Source organism: Pseudonaja textilis, chromosome 1 (assembly GCF_049901715.1).
Source record: "Pseudonaja textilis isolate UNSWEBS1 chromosome 1, rPseTex1.2, whole genome shotgun sequence".
Classification (NCBI taxonomy): Eukaryota; Metazoa; Chordata; class Lepidosauria; order Squamata; family Elapidae; genus Pseudonaja; species Pseudonaja textilis.
The window spans coordinates 161714256-161741300 of record NC_141990.1 but is presented as its reverse complement, the minus strand read 5'-3'; the positions used below and the strand labels follow the sequence as shown (position 1 = coordinate 161741300).

Sequence of the window (27045 nt, the reverse complement as noted above, 5' to 3'; positions counted from 1 at the left end):
AGAAATTTGTGAACACTAGGAAGCTTTGTAGCTGTCTTTGGGTGTGTGGGGCTTGGTTGTGAGATACCTCCCATACTCTTGCACATGTGCCAGGAAGAACCCCAGTTGTTGGGGGGGGTCTCCATTGAATTTTATGGTGGGGACGATGCCTTCCATTCAACTGAGGTGCATTGCTTGCTTTATGAGTTGGTCAGATTGGTCCGATGCTTCCTCCATCTCGTAGCTGTTATGCAGGACTTCCAGCTTGTGTTTCCATCCCCGCTGTCAGTTGCCCTGGATAAAAGTGACTCCTTGGGACCTCCTATCCCAGTCTTCCTTCCCTATTCGAATGGACCACCTTGGTTTTGTGGAATTGCCCAGGACGATTCCGTCCTTCATCCACACGCTGAGGCTTTTATCAGATTGAGCCTCAATGGGGCTTCCATCCTGTATTTGGCTTCCTCGTGATCCCTGCCCTGGTTGGACATTCTTTGCATGGTCCCCACGGTAGGGCTGGAGCCCCTTCAGGTTGACCACTTTGCAGATTCTGCCTAATGTAAGGTCTGAGCTGAACTTTGGGCTGAGGAGGTGATAACAGGCAGTTCCCAGGTACCACAATCTTGCTCCTCCAGTGGTGAAACAAAACAGATGGCCCAAGGCATATTCTTTCCCAAGGTGCATCAAAGCAGAGAAAAGGAACAAAGATAAATCCCATGCTAGCATAATCCAAATCATCCCTCCTCCCACCAGAATGGCAAGATCCCGATATAGACCTATTGGACCTCACAGAGCCCCCAATTTATATTGCTAAGTGAGATATTTGTTAAGTGAATTTTGTCTCATTTTATGAACTTTCACACCACAGTTGTTAAGGGAATCACTGCAGTTGTTAATTTAGTAACATGGTTATTAAGTGAATCTGGCATTCCCATTGACTTTGCTAATTAGAAGATCTCAAATGAGGAACATATGATCTCAGAACACTGCAACAGTCATAAATAGAAGTCAGTTGCCAAGCATCTGAATCTTGACCATGAGGATTCTGCAATGGTCTTAAGTGTGGAAAATAGTCACAAGTCACTTGTTTCAGTGATGTTGTAACTTTGGACGGTCATTAAGTGAACTGTTGTAAGTTGAAGGCTACCTGCACTCAGTTTCTACTCAGCTCAGTTTCAAGAATCTTTTCACAAGTCTTCATCTATACTTGTGCATTTCATATTTTTCCACGTAAAAACATGTTGCATATATTTCTGTTGAGTTGCATTCCCTTATAATCACCTCATTTTTCCAAACTAGCACAATTGCTTTTTAAGTTTGCTGTTATCTAGTGGTATGTAGCTATTTGTGCACATTTCATACACATGCTCTTCATCTCATCTCCCAAAATAATACCACCATATGTCTATTAAGAACAGTGTGGCACATTTCCAGTTTTCCTACATTGTTCTTTTAAAGTTACACAAACGATTAGATATGACTTGGCAAAACTAATTCTAGACAATTCTGTACTGACTTATAACCACCACATTGTTTTTAAGTTGCGTATGGGAGGACTGCTTTATAATTTTCTGTGGGTTTCCCCACTCCTTTAAAAATTGCTCCCTTAGTCAATGGCATCTCAGGCTTCCTTGGATTTCTCAAAGTCCACAAATGACATGAGCATCATGATATAAGCTTTGCTACTATTGTATATGCACCATATTGCACAAATGTACATAAGGATGGAGCTTGTATCACAACATTTCAATATTTCATATTTTTTTATGAAATTCAGACCCAAGTAGTGTTTCTGGATCATTCTTCAATCAGTTCATGATGTTTCTGTAGATCTCTTGATACAATCTTCCTCTTTAATCCTTCTCTTCAGAACTGCTTGGTGGTACATGTACCTACAGAGCTGCAGGATTGAGAGAAATCAGCAAACTACCCAGTTTACATTCCTGAAAGATGCTTTGGCACTAAAAATTGGCTTTATTCATTTGTCATTAACAGCTAATTAGCTTTTCCAAAATGATATCAACAAATGCTACTAAAAATGTAGGGACATGTTCTATAGTTAATAGGGTGTCAAATTTTTCAACTTTAATTTCCAAACATTAGGGGTGCTCAAAAATTGTGACATGCTTTAGGGATTGTAAAGATATTTTGGTTACTTTAATATAATTTAGATGTTTCATGTTTCATAACATTTCAGACCAGCAATTCCCCAGTACCATCAAAGAACATTTTTCTGTGTGCAGTGAGATGGGTGGAAGATATCTTTATCGTTTCACTCCAGAGAAAGGCTCAGAAACAGGAAAACCTGTTCAAGTGATTGCAGATAATTTGGTGTATTTCATGAAGCAGCAGCACTGACAAAAGCTTGAAGGCCATTGGAGGAGATTCTACAAATGTTAATACTGACTGTGAAGAAGATGCCATGTACAAGGTAGAAGTCAAGCCAGAGCCTCGGTGGCACAGTGGTTAGAGTGCAGTACTGCAGGCTACTTCTGCTAACTGCTGGCTGCTGGCTGCCTGCAATTTGGCAGGTCCAATCTCCCCAGGCTCAAGGTTGACTCAGCCTTTCTTCCTTCTGAGGTGGGTAAAATGAGGACCTAAATTGTTGGGGGCAATAAACTGACTCTGTAAACCATTTAGAGAGGGCTGTAAAGCACTATAAAGCGGTATATAAGTCTTAAGTGCTATTGCTATCCACCCTGGTGGAGCTGATTGACTCTTTGACATGCAAACTGACTACAGAGGAAATAAAGAAGTTCACTGACAAACCAATGTAAGTACCACAGTGGCCCTGTCATGCCCAATCAATAGGGAGATGTGTAAAACAGGTCACAGAGGCAGCAAGCAGAGGATATACACATGAGAAATGTGAGGATTATATCAGAGGCCAAGAAGGAAGTCAGCAGCTGATGTCGAACAACAAATCAAAATAAGACTTGATGAAACTCACTTAAACATTTTTGTAACTCAGATAATTGCTTTCTGATGTTAGTTTATGATTGCATGGATTATTTTTTGCTTAGCTAAATAATATTCATGCAGAAAAAAATGTTAATTTTGTAGCACAAGGTATAATTTTGAGAAGATAAAGTTAATAGTATTTGTGGGGTATAGGATCAGACGCGGATTTACCGTACCAAGCTAAATATTATACAATTGCAAAAATAACAGGAGATTTGAATTCTTGGTGCAAAAACACATTTTTAGAATCCCTCACTGAAAAAAAATTCAAAAATTAATTGTCACCCCATTAAATGACACACCCTAATAGTTAAAATATTAAGAGATATACTGGAAAATACTGTATAGCCAATTCTTCATTATGGACCTTATTCTGTTAGTAGAATCACTACCGTAGGCATTTTTTTTTAAAGGTATTTCATCTTTCCCCAACGATAAAGGAACTGTCTAAATCAGGGGTCCCCAACCCCCAGGCCACAGACCTACTGGGCTGTGCAAGCAGCAGGAAAACATGTGAAGCATCACTGCACATGTGCGGGAGTTAGCTTGCACACACAAAACCCTTTCCTCCCCACCACTGCCACTGCTGCTGCTTTCAGTCCATGGAGCCAGAAAGGTTGGAGACTGCTGGTCTAAAGAATTCTGCGTGATAATCAGACTGCATTTAGTAATGAGAAACGTGTATAATCATTAAAATATGGAATAGTATACAACTTTTAAAACATTGGCTTGCTTTTATTTACAACATCACATTCTTTATAAGAAGTCATTTAACTGAATTCCAAATACAGAGATTAAATAATAAAAAAAATTTCCTTTTTCAAAAGTGAAGCTATTGCCTATTGACCCTGAAATGAAGTAGTCATAAATGAATAGGAGAAAAATTGCTTATAAAGTTTTATTTGATGAAGTCCATTTATAAGGTCACTTTTGCTTCCAAGACCATTTTCATCCATGATTTCAAAACTGAACATTTGCTCTGCAATGGCTTGTGGTTCCAGAGGTTGTTTTTTTTTTAACATAAGAACTTGATAAGGATACAGTATGGTTGCTGGCTCTTTCAAATACAGCCATTACAGGAAATCTGAAAATTAGTCTTAAAAAAACTAATTTCCAGAAAGAAAGAAAATTCCAATTTCCAGTTTAATATTTTATAAAACATTTTTTTTTGCTTTCAGTATTGTTTTCAAAATGCCACCTAAAATTGAGGACTTAAAGGGACATATAATGTGCTTATTGAATTGCTTACGGCTACAGTATTGAATCTGAGAGAGACAGACAGACATTTGGAGCAGCTGTTCATAATCACAGTTATCAGTTCAGAATCTGCATAAGCAAAACTTCAAGATATTGGCATATGGTCAAATGAATTCATGCGTGCGAACTGTGTTGTCTTCAGAAGTATGAAAGCATCTCAAACAGGTACAGCTGTAAGCCTGGGTGGCATGGTTGTCAATCAGTCCAATAGCCCCAGCAACAGCTGCCATCTATTGCTGTGAGAGTAAAGCATTTCTATTGGCTTTCATCTTCTCTAGCCGTTTAACTAGATGGCCATTACTTACTTCAAGTTCTTCTGTTTTGTCTAATGCTGAACGAAGCTGAAAAAAACATTTAAAAGAGACATTGTATTCAAATTAAGGTATAGAAAACAGCATGCCTTCAGCAATGACTGTAATATGCCAGATGGAAAAGAAAGCTTGCTTGAAATCTTTTTCAGCTTAACAGGTACTTCAGGTTACCTTCTGGGGTATCATTCAAATAGGATCTATGCCCACACAGAACAACACCTGGAAAACTTTCACACGTTCTTTTTCAGTTCTAAATGTTTAAGATGTCTTTTTACTTATATATTGTACAGGTCTACAGACTTAGTCCTTCAGTTTAGGTTAAAAGGACACCAAGATGCCAGCTCATTTCTTCTGTAGGAATAGGGACACAAATATTATTATTATTATTATTATTATTATTATTTTAAATTTCCAACCAAAGATCTGTTCTGACAAGCTCTGAACAAAGAGTTCAGTTGGGATTGATGTCAGAATAGTCAAGATTTTCTTTGATTATCACAGGGAAAGTCTGCATCAGCAATCAAGCTTTGATGATTTGAAGGTTACAGCATATTTTTTTCAGTATTATAACTAATATGCAGCCACATAGTACATTTGACAAATTCTAAAAAATTAGGGGTAAATAAAAATTAGGTTTATTTTACAATACTTTTTTTTGGTGTATCAAAGGGTATCAGTGTGAGAGACCTGTTTCTGAAAATATATAATCAGCATGAATTTTAATGTACAGGTAATCTTCGATTTACAACCAGAATGGAGCAACTCATGATGGTCCTTAAGCGAGGTGATCATGTGACCACTTAACAATTCCTATCTGTTTTCCCTCATGTGATCATTTATAGAGCAGAGGGGGGCCTCAGGGGAGGTCCTGCGGGGCCTAGTGTAGACATTGGTTTGCCTGCCCTTCCTCCCAAGGCCTCCTCCAACCTGAGACGCCCCATGCTGTGTTCCCAGGATCAGAGTCCCCACAGGCCTTGGGCCTGCTTCCTACTCCACCAGATCCCACACTGGCAACTCCTATCACCCATTGCTCATTTACCGTCTATAGATCTCCAAATGGTAAATGGCCTACACCCACACCCTCCTCCCCACCCGTGACTGCTCACTTATGTGAAAGCGGGCACAAGTATGGCTGGGCTGAAAATGGCACCCCATTCCCAGATAAAGCCATGCAATCTAAGGGGTCAAGGAATGGAGTGGCCTGCTCCCCTTCCCCAATATGGGTGCCAGACATCTACAGAAGACACATGGCCTATTACCACACCCTCCTACTCATCTTCCAATTGCTCACATTTTGTAGATTTCTGGACTTTGTGTTTGGAAAGGAGGGCAAGCCACTGTCCCTGCAGGCCACATGGCCCCTTCTCAGAAGTGGGCACAGTTTTTTGGAACAGCCACAATTCATTGTGGGATCCTGAGGAGTAGAGAGGCCTGCTGTTTTTTCACAATGCAAGTATCCGGCAGCTGTTGCAGCCCACCATTCCTTTGGTTGGCTCACTCTGGGGCTACGGAGCCCATACAGCGCAGGTGAGTTGATGTCCTGTCCAAGCAGCAGACGGGGCAGAGGCGTGATGGGGAGGAAGGTGATCTGGATGTGCTGCGCAGGCTGCAGGACAGCTGAGTGTCAATGGGCTGGAGTGGGCAGGCGGCTGCAGGAGACTCATATTTGCGTGGCGAGACCGGCAGCAGATGGAGGCAGAGGCGTGGGGCAGAAGGCAACGCAGGCTGCAGACAAGCTGAGAGATACAAAGATGACTTCCCACAGCCACCCACTCACTTCAGCCTACTGACTCTGCTTTCCTGTGGCTCGCACAGTCTGTCCAGAATACCTACCTCCCTTCCTGGCGCCTTGGCCTCCATCTGTTGCTTGTACAGGGAATCAACTCACCTGCACTGCACGGGTTACAGCTGCTGCCAGACACTGTTGCTCCGTGCACGCTCACTGCCTCCTGTGCTGGCGATGCCCACCCCACTTCCCTAGCCCTTATTTTGGGTAGGGCTTATATTAGGCACATGCTTAAAAATCAGGGTCGGCCTTATTTTTTGGGAAACAAGGTACCTGCCTTCAAACAAGAACTGGTGGGACCACAAAATAGGCAATAAATGAAAATGAAGAAGCTAAATTGCTCTGGGACTTTAGTATTAAAGCAGACAAACACCTGTAACATGACACCCTACAACCTCTGATAAGAAAGTCAAACAACTTTGGATAGTGCACATGATAGTACATGGAGACACCAGAATAGAAAAAAAATTGAGAAAATCACAAAAAGAACTGCAAATAAAAGTAAAATGGCTGTAGCATAAGAAGCAAGGTAGTACTAATAGTGATAGGTGCCTTCAGTGCAATTTCAAAACATTTAAAACATTTGGAACGCTACTTGAACCAACAATGGCAGAATTACCACCAGTCAATTGCAAAAGGCAACTTTACTTGGAGTAGCCTAAATCTGTGACAATATTTTTAACACCCTCCAACGTCTTCTATTCCATGTCTAGGGATGGGCTCAACAATGGACAAAAATGCCAAATCCAATATAAATATCTGACTGACTGCATGTCCAATAATTTTATTTATGTCTTTGAGTCAGTGTTGATTCCTACAACTACCTGGAGAAGCCCTGCAGTTTTTTGGCAAGGGTTTCCTGAAGTATTTTGTCCTTGCTTACTTCCTAGGGCTGAAAGTGAGTGACTGGCTCAAGGTCACCCATCTGGCTTCGTGCCTAAGGCAGGTCTAGTAGTTAATCCTTGACTTATGTCCACAATTGAATCTAAAAATTTGTTTTTAAGTGAGACATTTGTTAAGTGACTTTTTTCCCATTTTATGACCTTTCTCGCCACAGTTGTTAAATGAATCACTGCAGTTGTTAAATTAGTTACAAAGCTGTTAAGTGAATCTGCCTTCCCCATTGATTTTGTCAGAAGGTAGCAAAAGGTGAGCATACGGCCCATAGACACTACAACCACCGTAAATGTGAACCAGTTGCCAAGCATCCGAATTTTGATCATTAACCATGGGGATGCTGCAATGGTCATAAGTGTGAAAAATGGTCATAAGTCACTGTTTCAGTGCTGTTATAACTTTGAATAGTCACTAAATGAATTGTTGTAAGTCGAGGATTACCTGTACCCACAGTCTCCCAGTTTCTATCTTGATGTCTTAAATACTACACCAAACTGACTCTCTTTTCAAATTATAGACAGCAAGAAACTCTAATTTTCACTTTATTTTTGAAAATTTATAAACATAAATAATTTCATATGCATGATATTTTATACCCGATTACTTTATGAATGTCTGAACTTTCAGTACAAATGTGTATCTGCTGGACCACTAGATGTAAAATATGCAAAATATACTTAAGGAACCAATTATTTCCTTTAATAAATAAATAAAAAAAATAGTCTTAAAAGAAGAAATGTTAAAAGAAGAAACTGGAAACATGTATTTTCATAATTTCTTAATAAATTACTTCCCACTAAGAAGTACTTACTAGCATATAACAGCAGTTTCAGATATCTGGAGAACCAGGCAAAGTTTGAACATATTGATTAAACAAAACAATTTTTTAGTTCAGCATGAACACAACACACTAAGTGATAAATTTAAAGTTTCAGTAATATTACAAAAAACTTTATTACAATATGTGTGTGTGAGAGAGAGATGTATGTGTGTATGATAAATTTAAAGTTTCGGTAATATTACAAAAAAATATTTTTCTTTTTTAAAATTTTCCTTTGTTAAAACCTATGTGCTGGTATAATCACAAAAATTACTTTCTGAACAAATTAAGATGGAGAAATTAGAAATATTACTTATAGAAAATGGAAAGGCAAAATGCTAAGCTTAGAAAAATTGTTTAAGGTGCACACAGATACATTGATGCCTAAACTTTATGATTTTTTTCAGTTTGTGTTTGAATCTAGAACTGGTTTTCTTTTTGAATCGTATTTCTTCAGTTCTTAAATGAGCTGAAATTATACATATTAGACAAATTACAAAACTGTTTCATTAATGAATAAAACAAAGTAGATGAGTCCCTGTGGATTTTACTCTGCTAGTCATTGCCAACTATAAGGGGCAGTGCTCATCTCAATTTCAAGGTCATTAAGCCAGCACTGTCCATAGACATTTCCCTCATGTGACCATTAAGGAGCGCTGTTACCTTCCCATCAAAGTGGTACCTATTTATCTACTCACATTTGCATACTTTCAAATTGCTAGATTGGCAGGAGCTGGATCGAGGACACTCTCACCCTTTTGTGTGGTGATTGAGTCTCAAACCTGGGCTGCCGGCTTCCCATCTTACAGGCCTAGAATCTCAACCATTGAGCCACTGCACTGCCCTGATTAATGAATGCTGGTGTTAATGATTAATGAATGCAGATGTTAAAATGTTTTGCCTGTTATTTTAATTTATCATCTTGAAAATCACGTTGTTAAAAGCTAATAGCTTTTCCTGAATAATCACCATACATAGAAAAGGAACTAATTGTCTGAGATTATTAGTAAATTGTATAGCATTGAATTCAGCTGTAATTACAGTATTTTATTCATTAATTGGGTGCATATTATAAAACTTTGGGCAATATCTGATTTTTCATTCTCTGTTTCTTTCTTCTATTTCATTTTCCAGAACCACAAGTGAGAACTAATGGATTTCATTCCCTTTTTTAGTAAGCAAGCTATAGCAACTTGCTTTATCTCCTTTATTTCGTTAGTTTCTGAAAAAGGCTTTCTTTTAGTGCTTTGACACAAGCAGGAAGGAAATATAAAAAACTCCAATCTGCAGAAGGTAATTTTAGGGACATGATTCATGACTAGAAGCTATAAAAGTTTTCATTTAATACAGAAACAATTAGTCTAGAGTCCTATTACTCATGTTAAATTTTTACTTTTTTAAAAATTCAACCCTTTTTCTGAATTCAAAAGTACATAGTAATGCAGATTACCTCTCTTTGGAGCTTACGTTTCTCTGCTTTCAATTCATCCTCTATTCTTTCAGCATTTTCTGCAGCTGTTTTATAGCGAACAACTTGACCTTCTAATCGTAACACCTAGCATGATATGATAGGAGAATATTATTTATTTTAATAAAAATATATACTCCATCTTCATTTCAAAGGATTATCTATCCAAAATAAACAAAGTGAAATTTAATAAAATTCTAAATATAATTATACCTTCAAAATAAACAAAGATTAACACATAATTCTAAAATTTTAAATATACTACTTTTTAAGGTGCCTGTGAAGTAACTGGCTTCCCAAAAATGACAATGTTGATGCAAACGTGGAATGATACAGGTTGTAAAACATATTTTACTTCAAAGCTTTGAAAAAAATAAAATCGAGAGTATAAACATAAGAACTTGAAACAAATTCTTTGCTCCCTTTATATCTCCAAAACCAAGGATATAAGATTGCAACCCATGTCGGCCTGCTGCCAAAATTTCAGCTAATTTGAAAAATAGTGCAAACAGGGAGATGCAGATAATTTAAAAAACAAAACAAAAACTTGCCCAGTACGTACTTTGTTGGTGGCAGAAATAATATAATTTAGCAGATGAATTGTGCAATGCTTTGGATTTGGTCCACAAAAGTTGCTTTAGAATGTGGATCTACAGACATGGCATCAAACGCCTTAAAGCAACTATGATTTTTCCTAAAATTAGTTGAGTGTCTGAGTGTTCTGAAATGCCTTTTCACAATTGCATCTGGGATAATGCACAGGTTCTAATTAACAGAATCTAATCAGATTCCTGAACTATAGGAACAAATGTCAATGCAAAGGTTTATTTTTTAAAAAAAATCCTGTTAGGTGATGAGCTAACAATACAACTAAAGAGTTAGGACAACTTTCAACCTGGATTTAGCAGTTGCTAATAAAATCCAGCAAGCTGAAACCACAGCCTATCCAACATCATAAATCAAATTTACTGAAAATATTCCCATTCCTATTGGATTCATAACAGTTTTATTTTCAAGGAATGTTTAAAAATATTTTTAAGTCAAGCATTGTCTGTTGTGTAACTTTGATTCTTGCTTGAATAAATAAAACATCATTAACAACATCAGGTCTGATCCAGGTGAGAATCATCATAGGCATAGAAAGATGTGCACATAAGCATATGAGAATAGTCTGGAATCTGACTATGAGCAGCCAACTATACCAAACATCCTGCTCCTAGCTCAAATTTGGGTGAGATGTTTAGAGAAGCCATTGGGTGACCACTTTTCACTCTGTCATTATGCATCCCTGACTGACTGTGGCACTCTGAAATACTCAAGAGTTGAGATAACAACTAGAGGTATTTTCTTTCTGTTCTTCCATTGTCCCAAATGGGATTGTAATGAACTCAACATGTAACACTCACAATATTTAAAATTCAACAATACTAAGGGGCTAGGATACTTTTATTAAAAATCTCTACAGCTTCTCCAGGGATGATGCAATGCCTCTGAGAATATTTCTGGACCCTTAGGAAAGAAGCTAGGGTTCACTCACTCTGGAGAAAAGAAATAAGATTTAAATAGGCATTGTCAGCCTTCAAGATCTTCTTCCTTTGCTTTGCTTCTTTCTGGCTGTCATGAGTAATGGGGGGGCGTGGGGGGGGCTGGAAGGGGGAAAAAGTATGGGAAGTGAGCTGGAGGTGTTGCTATCTAATACTGTATAAACTGAGGAGGGTTTTTATTTCTTGCTTAGCTTTCTCTTCTCTGCGCAACTGCAAACCTTTATCTGAGTAAGCCCAGGTCAACTAATCATCACCACCTGAAGATTTCCACATGATGAGGTTCACAATTTTTAATTGGAAGAACCGGTTGAACTGTTGGGGGTGGGAACATTTCCATCCCTTGATATATGTGATGTACGTGCCCATTTCCTCAGATTCAGAATTCTCTTGTTGCTACCACTTGACTTCCAGTAAAAGACATCTTTTCTCTAATTACAAGAGTCTAAGTATTTCTTTCTTGGATTTTGAACGGAGCAACAGCTGACAGGCATGCTTTTGCATGCAGGGATGACACTCTGAAAAGGGAGCGTTTTAATGGTCTAGTAACATGATGATTTATTCTGCCACCCAGCCTCCAAAGGATAGCTATATCATCCATCTATGAAGCTGATTTTTATCTTCTTCCCTCAGAAGAGGCCCAGTCTTAACACAGAAGTTGAAATTTGATACAACTAAATATGGTAAGAGGTAATCCAGATGTTGATCAGCTAATATTAAAAATAGATTATTGGAAATCTGGCAAAATTAATGCAACTGAAAATCTAAACAGTTGGGTTTAAGACAGCAAAAAAGTAAGACCTTAGGAAGGTTGTCAGAATTACAGGTGTGGTACCTTAAGAACTGGTTTTCTGCCAAAAATTGGCTGAGAAGATTTCTGTTCAAACATGGGAGCGTTTAAAAACATCTGAAATATTTTCTTAAAGCTGGCACAAGAAACCTCCTGAGTTGACAGGTAGACAGTTAAATCATGTTACACAAGCATTTTTTTAGGGTTACAAATTGATGTTAAACAGAAAAGATGCCAAAAACATTTCAGACACATGAAGATGTTGCATCATAGTTACACTAGATAATCCTCACAGATTACTTATTTTGTGCAAAAAATATCATTTTTAGAAAACTATACACGGGAAAACATATTGTTAAAGTACATTGCCCATTGTTTCTTTAGTAGAATATAGTTTAAACTTTATTATAAATTGTATTATAGGGTAGGGAGTATGGCTGATAATTGGAGAGTGAACAAGAAGTCTCCCAATGATGTGGGGATGTAGCTAGAAGAGGCAGGCTCAAAATATTTCAGCCCACTTTTTCAGGGTTTCAATTAAAAGAATAGTAAAGATTTGCAGATAATCCCCCCCACACACACATCAGAAGGCAATTTTCTCTTTTGGGAGGGGAAGGGAATTAGGATAAGAGTAAAGGACAAACTCCTACTCAAAAATGCCTAGCTCTCTCAACTGTTCATCATACAATTTAGCCTCCAGACCCTTTACTATCATTGTTGCTCTTCTTGCACACTTTCTAGGGTCTGGTGTTGACCAGAACTGGATGCAGAATTTCACCTGTGCAATAGAGAGCAATACAGCACTCATTGGTTGCCTTCTCCCCTCTTTGGAAGAGCTTTATAGCTCCGCTGCCTTAAGAAAGTTCAAAACATTCTCAAAGATCCATCTCATCCTGGGAACCCTTTTTTTAAACTATTACCATCTGGCAGATGGTACAGAATAACAAAAACAAGGACAAATAGGCTGAAAAAGAGCTTCTATCCCAGGGCAGTAGCTCTTTTGAATTCTGCTGTATCGTGCAGTTTTGTTGTGGTGTCGGGGGTTTTCGGTTCAATGTGTGTAGGGTGAAGGATGTGTGTTTGTATTTATTTTCATGGTCATGGTCATGATGTGCACTGAAGATGGTGTTTGATTTCACTGTATGAGGTGCAATGACAATAAAGTAAACAATCACTTCTTCTGATCTTGATACTGTCTCTCTGTTAATGCAGCTAGGACTACATTAACTTTTTTGGCAGCTGCCGCACACTGCTGACTCATACTTAAGTAGTGGTCAACTAGGACATCTTGATCCTTCTTGCAGTTACTACTGTTGAGCCCGGTACCACCTATTTGATACTTTATCTTTTGCTTTTTCTTGCCTAAGACCTTATTTTCTCACCACTGATCTGCATTTTGTTGGATAGGGCCCAATGCTCACCACTGAAATCAAACCCAAATGGCAATTCTGATGGGGAAAGTTTCTGATGGAGTGTATTGAGGAGTTTCCTAACCCTGACTGAGATAGAGAAACAGGACAACCTACACCACCAGCATGGGAAAGACAAAAAGGAGTAAGGAACAAAAGAGTTGCTGCTTTTCCACACCAATTCACTAAACATTCTGGAATGAAAAATGAAAAGTTTGAACTGGCACTGAGTAACAAATTCAGTTAATGGGCAATCTTTTTTACTTACGGTTTTGTTTTTTTCCAGAGGGGATTCAAGGTGGTCAGGCCTGATCCTATTCCTGACCAGCAGAGAGGAAGCAAAGACACCCAGGAGGAAAGCAGCCACTGTCAACTTTGAAGCTGGCCTGACCGAGGCCATCTTGAAGGCTTCAGTGTTGCCACAATGGTGCTGTTGGGTTGGGGTGGGGGAATAGAGATACCTGGGGTTTCATAGCCAAAACAAAGTAGTTTCTCTTGAAAACCAAGGACAAGCCCACAGGTGGTTGAAGATAGGTGTGAAATTTCCAAGCAACCGGACAGCACTTTGGTTGAACCATGTGACTGATTGTTGGGGAAATGGGGGGGGGGACACTTTTACTTTTAAAGTGAAAACCACAGGAAGATTAGATATTAAGAACTTGACAGTAAAAGCTGTCAATCAATGGAATAGATTATTTAGTGGAGTGGTTTCTTCACTTCCCCCAAGAAGAAAAAAATGAGAAAAGATTTTAAAGAATGGGTTAATGAATGGATAAATGACAAGCCCCTTAATCAGCTGAGATTTAAAGAGAGGAAACGGAAATGGCCCAATAACTGAACAGGGGTGCAAATGTGTAGCTCAAGCCTGCAGGAGCACAGACAGGAGAAGCTTAGGCTACAAGATGGAGAGATATACTAGTGCAACCTCTGTGCTTGGCAAGGAATCAGAACTGGTGATCAACAGACCTTCTCTCTTTCTTTTTATAAGAGAAGGAATATTTCCGCAGCCTCACACTCTATACTAATCTAGATTAGAAAACACCATACCAAATAACTGAACCCAAATCATGCCTATATATTTTCTTCTACAAATAGAGGGTTCCTGGATGGGATAATTTATTTAATAGATTTATATTCCACTGCAATCTAGCCCAATGCTATTCAACATCTGAAGTAATGCAACAACCATTTCAAAGACATTAGCAAAAGCGCTGCATGTAGCTCAAAGATGATAGAATAGAATAGAACACTTTTAAATAGAATAGAATTCTTTATTGGCCAAGTATGATTGGACACACAAGGAATTTGTCTTTGGTGCATATGATCTCAGTGTACATAAAGAAAAAATGCATTCATCAAGAATCATAAGATACAACACTTAGTGATAGTCATAGGTTACTAATAAACAATCAAATCATTCTAGGGAACAGATAAAACAATATAAATTGTAAAGATACAAGCAACACAGTTATAGTCATAAGTGGGAAGAGATAGATACTAGGGAAGTATTATAATCTAGTAGTAGAGGAATAATAGTAATACATCTTAGTAAATAAGTTGACAGTGTTGTGGGAATTAGTTGTTTAGCAGAGTGATGGCATTTGGGAAAAAACTGTCCTTGTGTCTAGTTGTTCTAGTGTGCAATGCCCTATAGCGTCATCTTGAGGGTAGAAGTTGAAACAATTTATGTCCAGGATGTGAGGAACAACCTCCCCGCCCCCCACTTTCAAAACAAGTATAGACTCTTGAAAACTTTGTATTTCAAAAGGAATCTTTTATTGAAAAGGGGTGAAAGTAAGTCAAAATTCAAAGCAGGCTCTGAGGTTCCTCAGGGCATACAACTAGGATATAGGCAATTAGAAACCCCTTCCAACAGTCTGATTTGGATTCCATCAATCCGCAGGTGCGTAGATATTATTGTACCGGTGTCTCTGAGAAAGCAGATAAGAAAAGTTTCTCAGACTATCTTCCGGCATTGCAATCCACATGGCCCCCTCTTCCCCTCGCATTCCTCCAAGAGGTGAGAATTTTCCAGGGGTTTGAGGCACCAGGCAACGGTTATAAATCAGGTAAATGAAGGGAACAGAGGACAGTTACTAGGATGATAAGGAGCTTGGAAATAAAGCCCTACAGCAAATGGTTAAAGGAACTGGGCATGTATAACTGGCATAGAGGAAAATGATATCTCCTTCTACCTAAGAGTCTGCCTCAGGCAAATAGTGGATCTGATCTCTATTGAAAGTGAGACTAGGGTAAGGACTGAAAGCCTGAAATTGAATAAAGGAGATTAAAATTGAATATTAGGAGGAATTTCCTGATGGTAAGAACTGTTAAATAGTTGAATGGTCTGTCTTGAACAGTTATTTCTTCTTATTGGAGATGATTAAATAAGAACTCAGTGGCAATTTGTCAGGGATGACTTAGTAGATTCTGGCAGTTTATTTATTTGACTTCTATAACGGCTAATCTGAGTATAACTGTCAATGAGAAAGGAATTGAACTTGAAGAGTAAGTTCCATTAAACTTGTACAATCTTATATAACTATTTTAAAATTTAACATATCATTGAATTAATCTCAGGATTTTCCTTATCCAAGTATCAAACAGAATATTTTCAACAATCATAAAATATAGTAGATTAAAATTTTAAATGAGGTTATCACCACATCTGAAATTTTTCAAATTTTAGTTTTATAAGAGCAGCTGCATCTTATTAGGATATCATCTGAAAAGGCTTAAAACAAAAGCCATTCATCCATAATTGTAACTTTTTATATATTAACATATGAGTAAAAAAATAATCATGGAGATTGCATATTTTCTATCTCTGCTAAAGATTTTTAAAACGTTCCTGAGAATATAATTTAGGCCCTACAGTTCTGTCTATAGAAGGCTTCATGATTATGTTTCAAGCTATACCAAGAGAAGCACAATCTACAGAATGAACATAATTAGCACATTTCTTGAAGGTCAATCCATGTAGAACAGGGGTGTCAAACTCAAGGTCCATGGACCGGATCTGGCCACGATATGGCTAGATCAGGCTGTAGGGCTGCCCTTGAGACAGCAAAGGACTACCACCCCGGCCAGGCACTAATCTATAACTTGATGGCCGCCATCCAGCTGGAATGCAATCAGCCTTAGATCTGCAGGGCTGCCCTGGAGCTGGTGAGGAACTGCCCTGTTGCCTCAGCCCCACCCGTTGGGCACTCGCCACCTCCTGTGTGCATGACCAGGGGGCAAGGCCGAGTCAGGGGGGTGGCAGCCTCTACCTGGCACCAGGGCTGCCCCCCAGATCGGCCCAGCTGAGCAGCCCTGATCTGCCTGGGTGAGCCTGCGAGCAAGGCCCAAATCCTGGCCTAGCTGCCTCCCATGTGGCCCAGCCAGCTTGCCTGCCTTCTCTTGCAGCTGCATCCCACGCAACCCTGATCTGCCTAGGTGAGCCTGTGAGCAAGGCCCAAATCCTGGCTTTTAGAATGCATAATTGAGGGTTATCAGGTATTCCTCCCTCCCACCCCCTGCATCATTAGATATACATCTAGAAAAGTTCTCTTGGTCGCTTACTATATCTAAACTTTAATATAACTCGCTAAGTAACCAGGGTGCCAATTCAGGAAGGAATCATGTCATTCTAATTGGTGACATTCGGTATTCATATTCCACCATTGCTCACAAGGCTTCTGAATGTAATTCAAGGTGCTGGTTATCACTTATAAACCTTTCCGTGGCATATGACTGAATTATTTGTGGGACTGACAGGAGAGAAATGCTGTGGTTCCTATTGATTAAAAAATGTGATCTTGTGAGAATGAAAAAGTAAATATTTTTACTATGTATTTCATCCCACTATTGATATTGATAAATTATACCTGCCCCATAGAAATGATATAGAGGTAAAAGAGACTATGATCCAACCAAATTATACTGTATATTTATTCATTGAGCAAAATGATCCAGTATGTTTGAAGATTTCCAGATTGTTCCTAACAGCTTATAATGGTTCTTTGAGTTTGAAGTTACAATGGCACTGAAAAAATAAAATTTCCATCTGTTAATTGCAAAAAGCCATTCGGCTCGGATCTGCACATAAATGTGTTAAGATTCTTGGAAGAACTTAATATGAATGAAGGCCAACATCAAATAAACATGCTAGAGTTTTATCCCATCTCCTAAGGCTTACAGAACTCCACAACAGTTGCCCAAAACTATTTCAAGAAACAGTTAATAGTGGGGTTCACCTTTCCCAAACACTCCAGTCCTCAGTCAATTTTGTTAAGGTTACCCACCAGAAACACTGGATGATATAGTAGATTTTTGCACTGGGCCAGGGCTTGGTCTAGATAGGTTTCTTTCAACCCTTTCATTCTATGAGCAAGTATTTGGATCCAGAAGCCAGAATATGGCAACTCACCATAAATTACTTCATAATATGAATCAAATACTACATAATCAAATCATCATATATTAGCATTTAGTTAATATATTCAGAATTAAAAATTAAACAATTAAAATTAAACAATATTGACTAATTTCATGGAAAATGGTTTTGAAACAAGTGAGCTGAGACAATCTAATTTCTCCTCTAACACTTTTAGATAAAAAATAAACATAACTGCACCAAACCAGGTAATTCAAGAATACTATCAAGACTATTGTAAACTTACATTCTGTTCCAGTGCTGTGATTTCTTGCTCAGATTTTGCAAGCTTAAATTTCAGGTCACTGATTTGTCTGTTTGCATCTCCTGAATAAATAACAATATAAAGTCATGTCTGACATCAAAATAATTCTCAAATACTATAACTCCTTTAGCATCCATTAGCATTAATCACACAGCTAAGGGTGTTACCCACCACAGATGGTTCTCCCTCCCTCTTCAATTTCAGTAATACTTCTCCATATTTTGAGAGGATTCTCCAAAGCTTTCAAGCAGATTTTCATGTGAGGGAGAAAATGAGGAACTGAAGTGAAATGAACCAAGTTCACCTCTTTCTCCAGTCTCCCACCCACCCACCCACCCCCAAAAAAATATCAGCTGGATAGAAGCTGTTTTGGGATAGAAAGAACACTTCTTGATATTTGGGACTCACTGGTGGACATAGCTGGAATTCTGAGATTGTGTATTAAGTTGATTCTTGATCAAATAACTGCGACTATCAGTGTGGACAGTCAGAAAGAACTAAATTATCCCAAGTAAAAGTAATAAGAATGATTGCCACCGTTCACTATAGCTGCCCAACTCCTTATCAGCCTTAATCCTTATGTTGCTGCCAAATCTTGCTCCTACAGCTTCTGAATTGTTAGGATGCAGCCATACATCATATTTATTTTCTGAAATATGATGAACTTGGTACTGGGCATCATTGCAACTTCTCTAAACCCTTATGCCACTCTTCCCACCCAAATGGGCATGACACAATTGCTCTTCCCTATTACAAAGGCCAATTTTGGGTATACAGCTGATTAACCTTCTGAAAAAGCTTTTTTTCTTCTTTTTTTTAACCAATGTAAGAGAGAAATGCCACTCATTTCACCAAGTTACAATATGTGTTCCCACTAAGTTTGACTTAGTATACAGCTAACTCCAGCAGCTTAGAATGACAGCTCAGAAAAAAAGCTATTGTATCTCTGCATGAATAACTGAGGCCTATTTCATCTGATATATTCATTCTATAAGTAGAAAAAAATAAGTGCTAAATTTAAAAACTTTAAATTGGGGATTAACCTTACTTTGAAGATCAATCACATGCATGTCTGGGCCATTTTCTAGGACTCCATCTTCCAAATGTAACTTCTCAATTTTACTATTTTGTTTTTCTTCCAGTTGTCCGTTTAATTTTTTAATCTGAAAGCCATAAAAAAAAATCAATCCAAGGAAAAATGATCCAGGTTACACAAGAATAGAATCACTAGAACTTTCAGAAGATCACTTGGTGCTTCTGTTTTGATTTATGAAGTAGTTATAAAGGAGGAAAACTTGGAAAATGGCAAGAGAATTTTTAAGCTTATGCAGCAGACATTTGTAACGTAACACTGAAGAATAATGGCTACCAATCCTGCCCCTTCAAAAAATACAGAAAATATTTTGGAGATGCCAAATGCAGTTATCAAGATAGCAGTACTATATTGCATATCTTTTTAAATGAAAAACTGTGACAGCCAGTTTAGTCTAGTGGTTAAGGCACCAGGCAAGAAACTGGGAGGTTGTGAGTTCTTCTCCTTTAAGCATGAATGCCAACTGGGCTGTCTTTGGGCAAGTCATGCACTCTCAGCCCAACCCTACTCGTAGGATTGTTGTGGTGGAGGAAGAAAAGGAGGGAGCTATTGGTTATGTTTGCTGTCCTGAGTTACTTATAAAAATAAAGATTGGATTACAAAAACTCTACAAGTTGAGTTTTGATCCAATATTGTTTCATATTCTGCCATTTGTTCCCTGCGGATGAATCAATTGCGGATTGTTCCCTGCGGATGAATCAACAATATTTGGAAATTAATTTTTTTTAAATGTAGAACTAATACCTATATTATGTCAACCAACGTTTGCAGTAATTCCAAAATCTCCTAACTTCTTAAAAGTGTTCCTTGGGAAGAGTATCTAAAAGCCATGAAGCAAATGATGGAAAAGATAAGAATCATGGCTGATGTTACAAGCCATTTCTATACCTGTTTAATTCTTAAATGGATAGACAAGAGAGCTTCCAGTAGGACAATTTGAATGTTATTTGGTGGGGAGTGGCACAAAGTAATGATAAAAGCAGATGGGGGAAGCTAGAGCAAAGACACAAAAGCATCTGATTTTTTTAAAGAACCCTTTTTTAGCATTCAAATTCTACTTGCTAAACCTACATATTATATTCAGTCCAAATTAGAGCATTTTAATTGCCTTGTATTACCTTTTTCACTTTTCATTATATTATAAGCCGCCCAGAGTTGCTATATCAATGGGATGGGTGGCATATAAATTTAATAATAAATAGATGTAAATAAAAATATATTTAATTTATAAATTTATTTTAATTGATATATTTAATTTATAATTAATTATATTTAATTTAGAAAATAAATAAACTTGATGCATGCTAACATACAGGTAGTCCTTGACTTACAACCACAATTGAGCCCATAATTTCTGTTGTTAAGTGAGAGATTTGTTATGCGAGTTTTGCCCCATTTTATGACTTTTCTTGTCACAGTTAAGTAAATCACTGCAGTTGATATTTAAGTAACCTGGTTGTTAAGTGAATTTGGCTTCCCCATTGACTTTGCTGGTCAGAAGGTTGCAAAAGGTAACCATATGGCCTTGGGACACAGCAACGTTCATAAATATAAATCAGTTGGCAAGCATCTGAATTTGAGGATTCTGGAAAAGTCATAACCGTAAAAAGTGGTCATACATCACTTTTTTCAGAATCAATGTAATTTTGAACCGTCACTAAATGAACTGTTGTAAGTTGAGGACTATCTGTACTACAGCTCAGCAGGATACAGAAATATACTCTCATAGCTTAAAAAAATAAGTGGAGCCATTTCATGCAACTCTTTTCACTCCATGAAAAATATAGTATCTAAAGCAGTAGTTTTTGAGCCAACAATGAATATACTCAAACTAAATACAAAGTATTCAGCTTTTATTTACCTGTTGAAGTAAAAGTTCTCGCTCATCCAGAAGTCTTTTTAATCTAATGTCTATAAGAGAGAGAGAGAGAAAGATACAAAACACTTGATATTTTACACATTTTTAAAGAAAGGTAATGATGAAGGTTAGTGGGGCAAACGATAAATGAAATTATGCACGTACCATGGTAAATGATGTCACAGACAGGGCTGGGAAGGGATTTTCAACCAAGGGAGGTTATGCCAATCTCACAAAGCATGCTTGTCACTTCAATAGAAGCACCCAGCAGCATGCAAAGCGCTATCTTCTACTGTTAGCATGCAGGTATTCTATGGTCAAACACTGGAATACAAAAATCTCACAAATCTTTTATTGTTCAAATATATGTAATTTTACAACATAAACGTTAAAACTTAATAATCAAACTGTGCATAGTTCAAATGTTATGAAAGGGACCTCAGATTATGTGGGAAAATGAATCTAGCACCTATCTACAATAGCTTTTTGGGGGAATTGTTCAGTATTGAAGAGGCATCTGCTTAAAATGCCGCAGACAACTGTATTCATTCATTCTCCTGCATGCTTAGAGGTGCTTCCCGGCACTAGAATTCAAAGCATTGCTCAGCCCTACATACTGATACATTCAGACACAATATAAAACTCAATGTTTTTCATAAACTGGAATCTAACACTTGCATATGATGGTTTTTTCACGTTAAAAGATTTGTCAAATATAGCGTCCCAAAAAATTGCTACTGTTTTCAATTGCACATAAATAAGTCTAGATTTCAAAACATCCACTTTACTTCAAAATGTGAAATGTTACCCATTTTATATAAAATAATTACAAAGTATTCCAAACACGTAAGTTAAAAAGATTAACGGTCTTTCACAAGCCACTTTACAAACACATATAGAAATCGCTTCTTTAAAATCTTTTTTAAGGTAGGGGCAATACGGCATTCATGCCTCTCTCTGCTACCTAACTTTTAATTTTCCTTTTAGATTATTTTTATAAATGGGAAATTAGCAGCCATGAAGGAGCAGTATCTACTATTATTTACATTCACAGCTTAACAATTCCTTTAGATCCACATATGCCAAATATTAAGAGATAAGAATGATAGATGGCTAAAGGTCAGATTTGGAATTATATTCCTTTTTTAATTGGTACCAGTTGGAAATATCTTCTCTTCACCTAACCTTTTCTCCCTTTCAAATAATTTGTACTGGGTGGCTCCCTAACAGTTTGGAGCAATTCGTTTTACTGTCAGATAAACACAATGGGATATAAGTGAACAATTCTATTCTGACAAAGTGATTATGCAACCAAATGATGCACTTCATGGAGTTGAATACAGAACATCCAACCTGCTTATATTATAAGCTTGGAAGACCAAGTGCTTTTCAATTTATTTTGAGATCATTAACCAGCTTTCCCCTAATTTATTCTTTTTGCTGCAAATAGTAAACTGTTCAATATTTTAGAGGGCTCTAACTAGTAACACAATAAAATTATTTTAAAAATATAAGTTGCTTCCAAAAATGGACACTTCTGTAATAATTCCACATTATTAAGTTAATAACTTAAAATTAGTACATAATTTATATATTTACTGAAAGCAAGAATATTTGAATTTGGTGGAAATCATATGAGAATACATGATTGGGCACTGTAATGATACATTGGGCACTGTGTGAGAATTCTTTAATGTAAAGAAAATTATTTTCTAATGAATAGCTACTACATTAAGAGTAAGCTGAAAATAAAATTTTAAGATTAAGATACAAAAGAAAATTATCCATCATGAAACTAAGGAATAAATAAGAATTCCTTATAAACGATGCTGCAGGTATAAAACATTTAGATGAGATTAGAATTATTCAATCTCATCTTTATTATTTTTATAAAGAATTCAAGGCAGTGAATATACCTAACAGTCCTTCCTCTAATTTCATTATAATTACAAGAATTGCTGCCTAACACATATTAATACAACTTTGTGCAGTATACACATATTCAGTGAAACAACTGAACAGTATAACCATATCAGATAAAATAATAATCCTCTTCAATGACAGTTTCTTCTCTGCTGTCTTGTCTCATCAGCCCTCATCTCTTTTCACTACCAAAAGGTAGAATGCTTATTTTACTGATACATTTCTGAGCATAGGGGATGAGCAATAATTATCGAACAATTTCTTTAAAACTATTAATATGTCTTTTAAAATATGTATATGAAGTTGCACAAAATATTAGAACTACTGTTTAATCAAGTTTACAAACAAATGAGAAGAGACATTTTAAAATATAAAACTTTATTTCCATTATATACATTAGATACTGTGTTGCATGTTTAATGTTTTCCTATTTTTATGTAATACATTGTTACACTATACAATACAAATTATAGCTATACAAATTTTAGAAGTTGCATTGTCTTAATTTTCATATGGTAAAGCAGAAGTTAAAATTAATTTATGTTTATAAAAGTGTTCCAGGTTTATACGTTCATAAGTGTTTTATGTTTTAAAAAGTTTTATATGCTCATAAATGAAAAACTTCAGATTTATTTTAGCCATTATTAACTCTTTTAGGAAAAGAAGACAGTGTGTTAAATAGTTTTATCATAAAACTGCAGTAGCTATTATCTTTCATTTTGTGATTTAAATAGAGATAATTATTACAGAGACAATCAAGACTGCTCTTATTCCAGCAAAGGGGTAGACTTCCCAATATAAGAAAATATTGGTTTGCATTCAACATTCAATATTTATTTCTTTGTAAGACAATGCAGAGAACAAATGATAGGTTTTTTTAAGTAAATAGATTACAATTTGCAGTTAATATTACTTAATACAAAGGCTAAATATAAAGCAAACTGAAAGTTTTTATCATACATAAACCTACATAGATTACAGTGAAAGAGACAGAGGAAGAGAGACAAAACTATAAATACTAAATTGGATCAATAGCGTGTCATTTATGTATCAATTGCAGAGACATTAAGTTTAATCCACTGATTTAAACCAATAAGAGCTTAATTTTGTAAGAAAAGACTGAATTGGATGTTACTGAAATCTATATGCTTCTTAGTAAATGATTTCTTACTATAAGTAGTAGTGCTTTATGTGTATATCTTTGCAACAGAAATTGTATTAATTTGAAGTGAGTGAAACATACACAGCAAAAACTTACTACTTCTGTAACAATTGTCATAATGTCATTATTGTTATTCATTCAGCTTGACCTTGTCTTTTTGTTCAGAAAGTGTAACAGTATTGAAGCTAAAGTTCCATATAATAACTTGAAATCAAATATAAATGTATCAGACTAGTGACATTTTATCAAAAAGCTAGCAAGCATCCTAATCATTGCCAAGAATTTTCCAATCCTAGCATTCATTAAAATTCTTAGAGAACGAATACTGTATTTGATGGAGTATTAAAAAGCAGCTAATTGGGAATTAGGATAATAGCTTTGGTTAGAGTATAATTAAGCTTGTCAAGAAACTTGACAAAAAAAGGTAGCCTCCATATGCATACATTATTGACTACTTTGCATTATTTAGAATGACATTAATTCAATAGTAGAACTTCTTTCAAATGTTGCCTTTTTAAAAATTAAAGATGTATTTTTGTTCTTTAGCAGATACAAGGTTAATGATGTGGAACAATGATCCAGTTCCTGAGTTTATGATATAATGCAGTCTTCCCGAGATTTACCTTTTCCCTTCTTATTATACCTTTCTGTTTCCTCTTGATTTTCATTCATAGCACTCTCCAGGTTTTCCAACTGTTTGGGTGTATAATCAGCTATTTGTACTGAACTGATTTCATCCAATAATTTACTTTCCTCTTCCAGCTGTCCACATGGTGACTTTGTTGTTTCAGAAACAGAGAAATCCATCTGCACAGATTTGACTTCTTCAGATTTATGTCCTTTCAGTTGCTGAATACTGTCACTTTCTTCCACAAAAGCCTCAGATCCAATTTCATTTAATAAACTGGCTTTGATCTTTTCATTATCTTTATTATTCAGATCATCTCTCTTTTCAGAAGTTTTAAATTCTCCAAAAGAAGCTGCATCAACATCTAAGGCTTCATGATATTCTTCTACAATTATTTCTTCATTCTCAGGCTCATTTTGTTCAATGAATTCAGTCTTCTGTGATTCAAGACAACCAACCTCCTCAATATCTGGCACAATACTGTGAATTTCTTCATGCAGTTGTTTGCAATTTTTACCCTCTTTACTCCTAGTGCATGTTTCCTCAGTACCTTCTTTCATTGTAGTTGTAGTTACAGCAAACTGAATAGCATTATCTTCTTTATCTACACTCTGTTTTCCTACAGATAAATCTTCTTTATGACCACCAGCAACTTCTTTATTTATCATATCAATATCAGCCAGAGCTCCATCTATGCAAGCTGATTTTACATTACAGCTGGAATCATTCTCTATGTCTGCATTTGTTTCTTCTTGGGTCTGGCATTTGCTTTGATTTATATAATCTACAACAGGTTGTTCTGCATGAACATCTTCCGCAATACATTCATTATTCTTTCCCTCAAAATCTAAATAAGTATTTAATGCCTTCGTGTCCTCAACATTTTCTTTATTTGCTCCTAACTCTTGCTCATTTTGTTTGTCAGCAACTGCATCATGTTTTGAAGGTGGTGATTGGATTTCTTCAACTTTAAGTTGATCTTGTTCCTCTCCAAACTCATTCAAAGTAACTTTCATAATACATGTTCTTTTTTGTTCTTCTTCAGAATCTACTACTTGGTCCTCCTGTTGCAACATCGTACTTTGTGCCTCATTCTCTTCATTTGTTTCACACATTTCTATTTTTGGCCCTTTTGTTACAACATTTATGTTAGGATTTTGTTCATTTTTAAAACATTCTCTGTTTAAATCTCTCTCAACAACCCCATTTTTTGATTGTTCACTGTTAAGATCAATACTGGAGGCTTTCATAAGGACAACATCTACCAATTCTGGTGAAGTAGAAATTGCCATGTGGCCACTATTTATAAAATCTAAAGCTTCCCAAAACACTTCACTATTCCCTTCTGACTCGTCAACTACAATATCTGTTTGTTTTTCTTTATTTTGCTGTTGTGGAACTATTTCTAAATTGGCATGTATTTCCTGATTAATTTCAATACTTGGATCTGTCATATTATTTTGATTATGAGTTACATTTATATCTCTATCAGACAATTTCTCTTCTAAAATATGACTTGGTGAAGCCCCTTCAACCTTTAATTCATCTGAATATCTTTTTTCAAGGGAATCAACAATTTCTGGGATACATTCTGAGTAACTTTTTACAGGATCCTCAAGACCACTATTCAATTTCAATGTTGATGTAATTTTGGCTTCAGTGACTTTATTAGTCTCTATGTTTTCATCAGCAGGCAATGTCTTTATTTCCAAACACTTGAGATTGATTTCCTGATCCTTAGTGTCCTCTGTGTTTTCCTCATGCTCAGTATTCTGCAACATTTCTCTTTTCCCCATATTCTCCAAAATCTCATTTTCCATCTCCACTTCATTTGCTCTGCCTAAAAGATCATTATAAGAAAGTTCAAGGGATCACAATATAGATACATCATTTAAGTATGCTATCACTTACCTTTGCACTTAAAACCTCAAGAGAGAATTAGTAATATGTTAAAAAGTATCCATTTTTGCAAATTATATGAAGGCAAAGGAAGAACATAACTTAAAATATCTGAACAGAAAAGTGCATCACTGCCAACTCTGTTGAATTTGTATTACTTTAAGTGGATTGTACAAATTAAAATTCCTTGGTTTTTAATTTTTTAAATATAGTAGAGCCAGTAATTTAAATACACAAAACTATGTTAATGGATACATGACTAGGATAAATCTCACTGTGATTAATGAATTACAATTATAAACAACTATTATGAATAGCAATGTAATTAATTTTATAAGCAGGCCTCAACTTATGACCATTTGTTTAGCAACTGTTAAAAAGTTATGATGGTGCTAAAAAAAAATGACATGGCTGGTTCTCACATGACCATCACGGAGTGCCTGTGGGCCATGATTGTAATTCAAGTAATTAACAACCAGCATTTACAATGGTTGTAGCATTCCAGGATCATGTGATTACCATTTGCAATCTTCCCAGCTGGCTTATGACATTTATGACAAGCAAAATCAATGAAGTAAACCAAT

General features: G+C 36.5%; 1 protein-coding gene across 38 annotated transcripts in view; it reads right to left on the bottom strand.

The window, feature by feature from the left end:
* Nucleotides 1–3821: 3821 nt before the first annotated feature.
* LRRFIP1 (LRR binding FLII interacting protein 1) overlaps nucleotides 3822–27045 on the bottom strand; it is a 93582-nt gene continuing 70358 nt past the window's right edge. For 29 of the 38 annotated variants that reach the window (XM_026707800.2, XM_026707808.2, XM_026707807.2 and 26 more), the window contains one exon: nucleotides 23134–26402. In XM_026707800.2, the coding sequence (XP_026563585.2) occupies nucleotides 24526–26402 (1877 nt within the window). In that variant the 3' untranslated portion in view covers nucleotides 23134–24525. Of the gene's footprint in view, nucleotides 4536–9458; nucleotides 9564–17880; nucleotides 17961–18946; nucleotides 19062–20852; nucleotides 20903–23133; nucleotides 26403–27045 lie in introns of those variants that run through there. The other 9 variants (XM_026707816.2, XM_087919604.1, XM_087919606.1 and 6 more) reach the window with 1 other exon arrangement.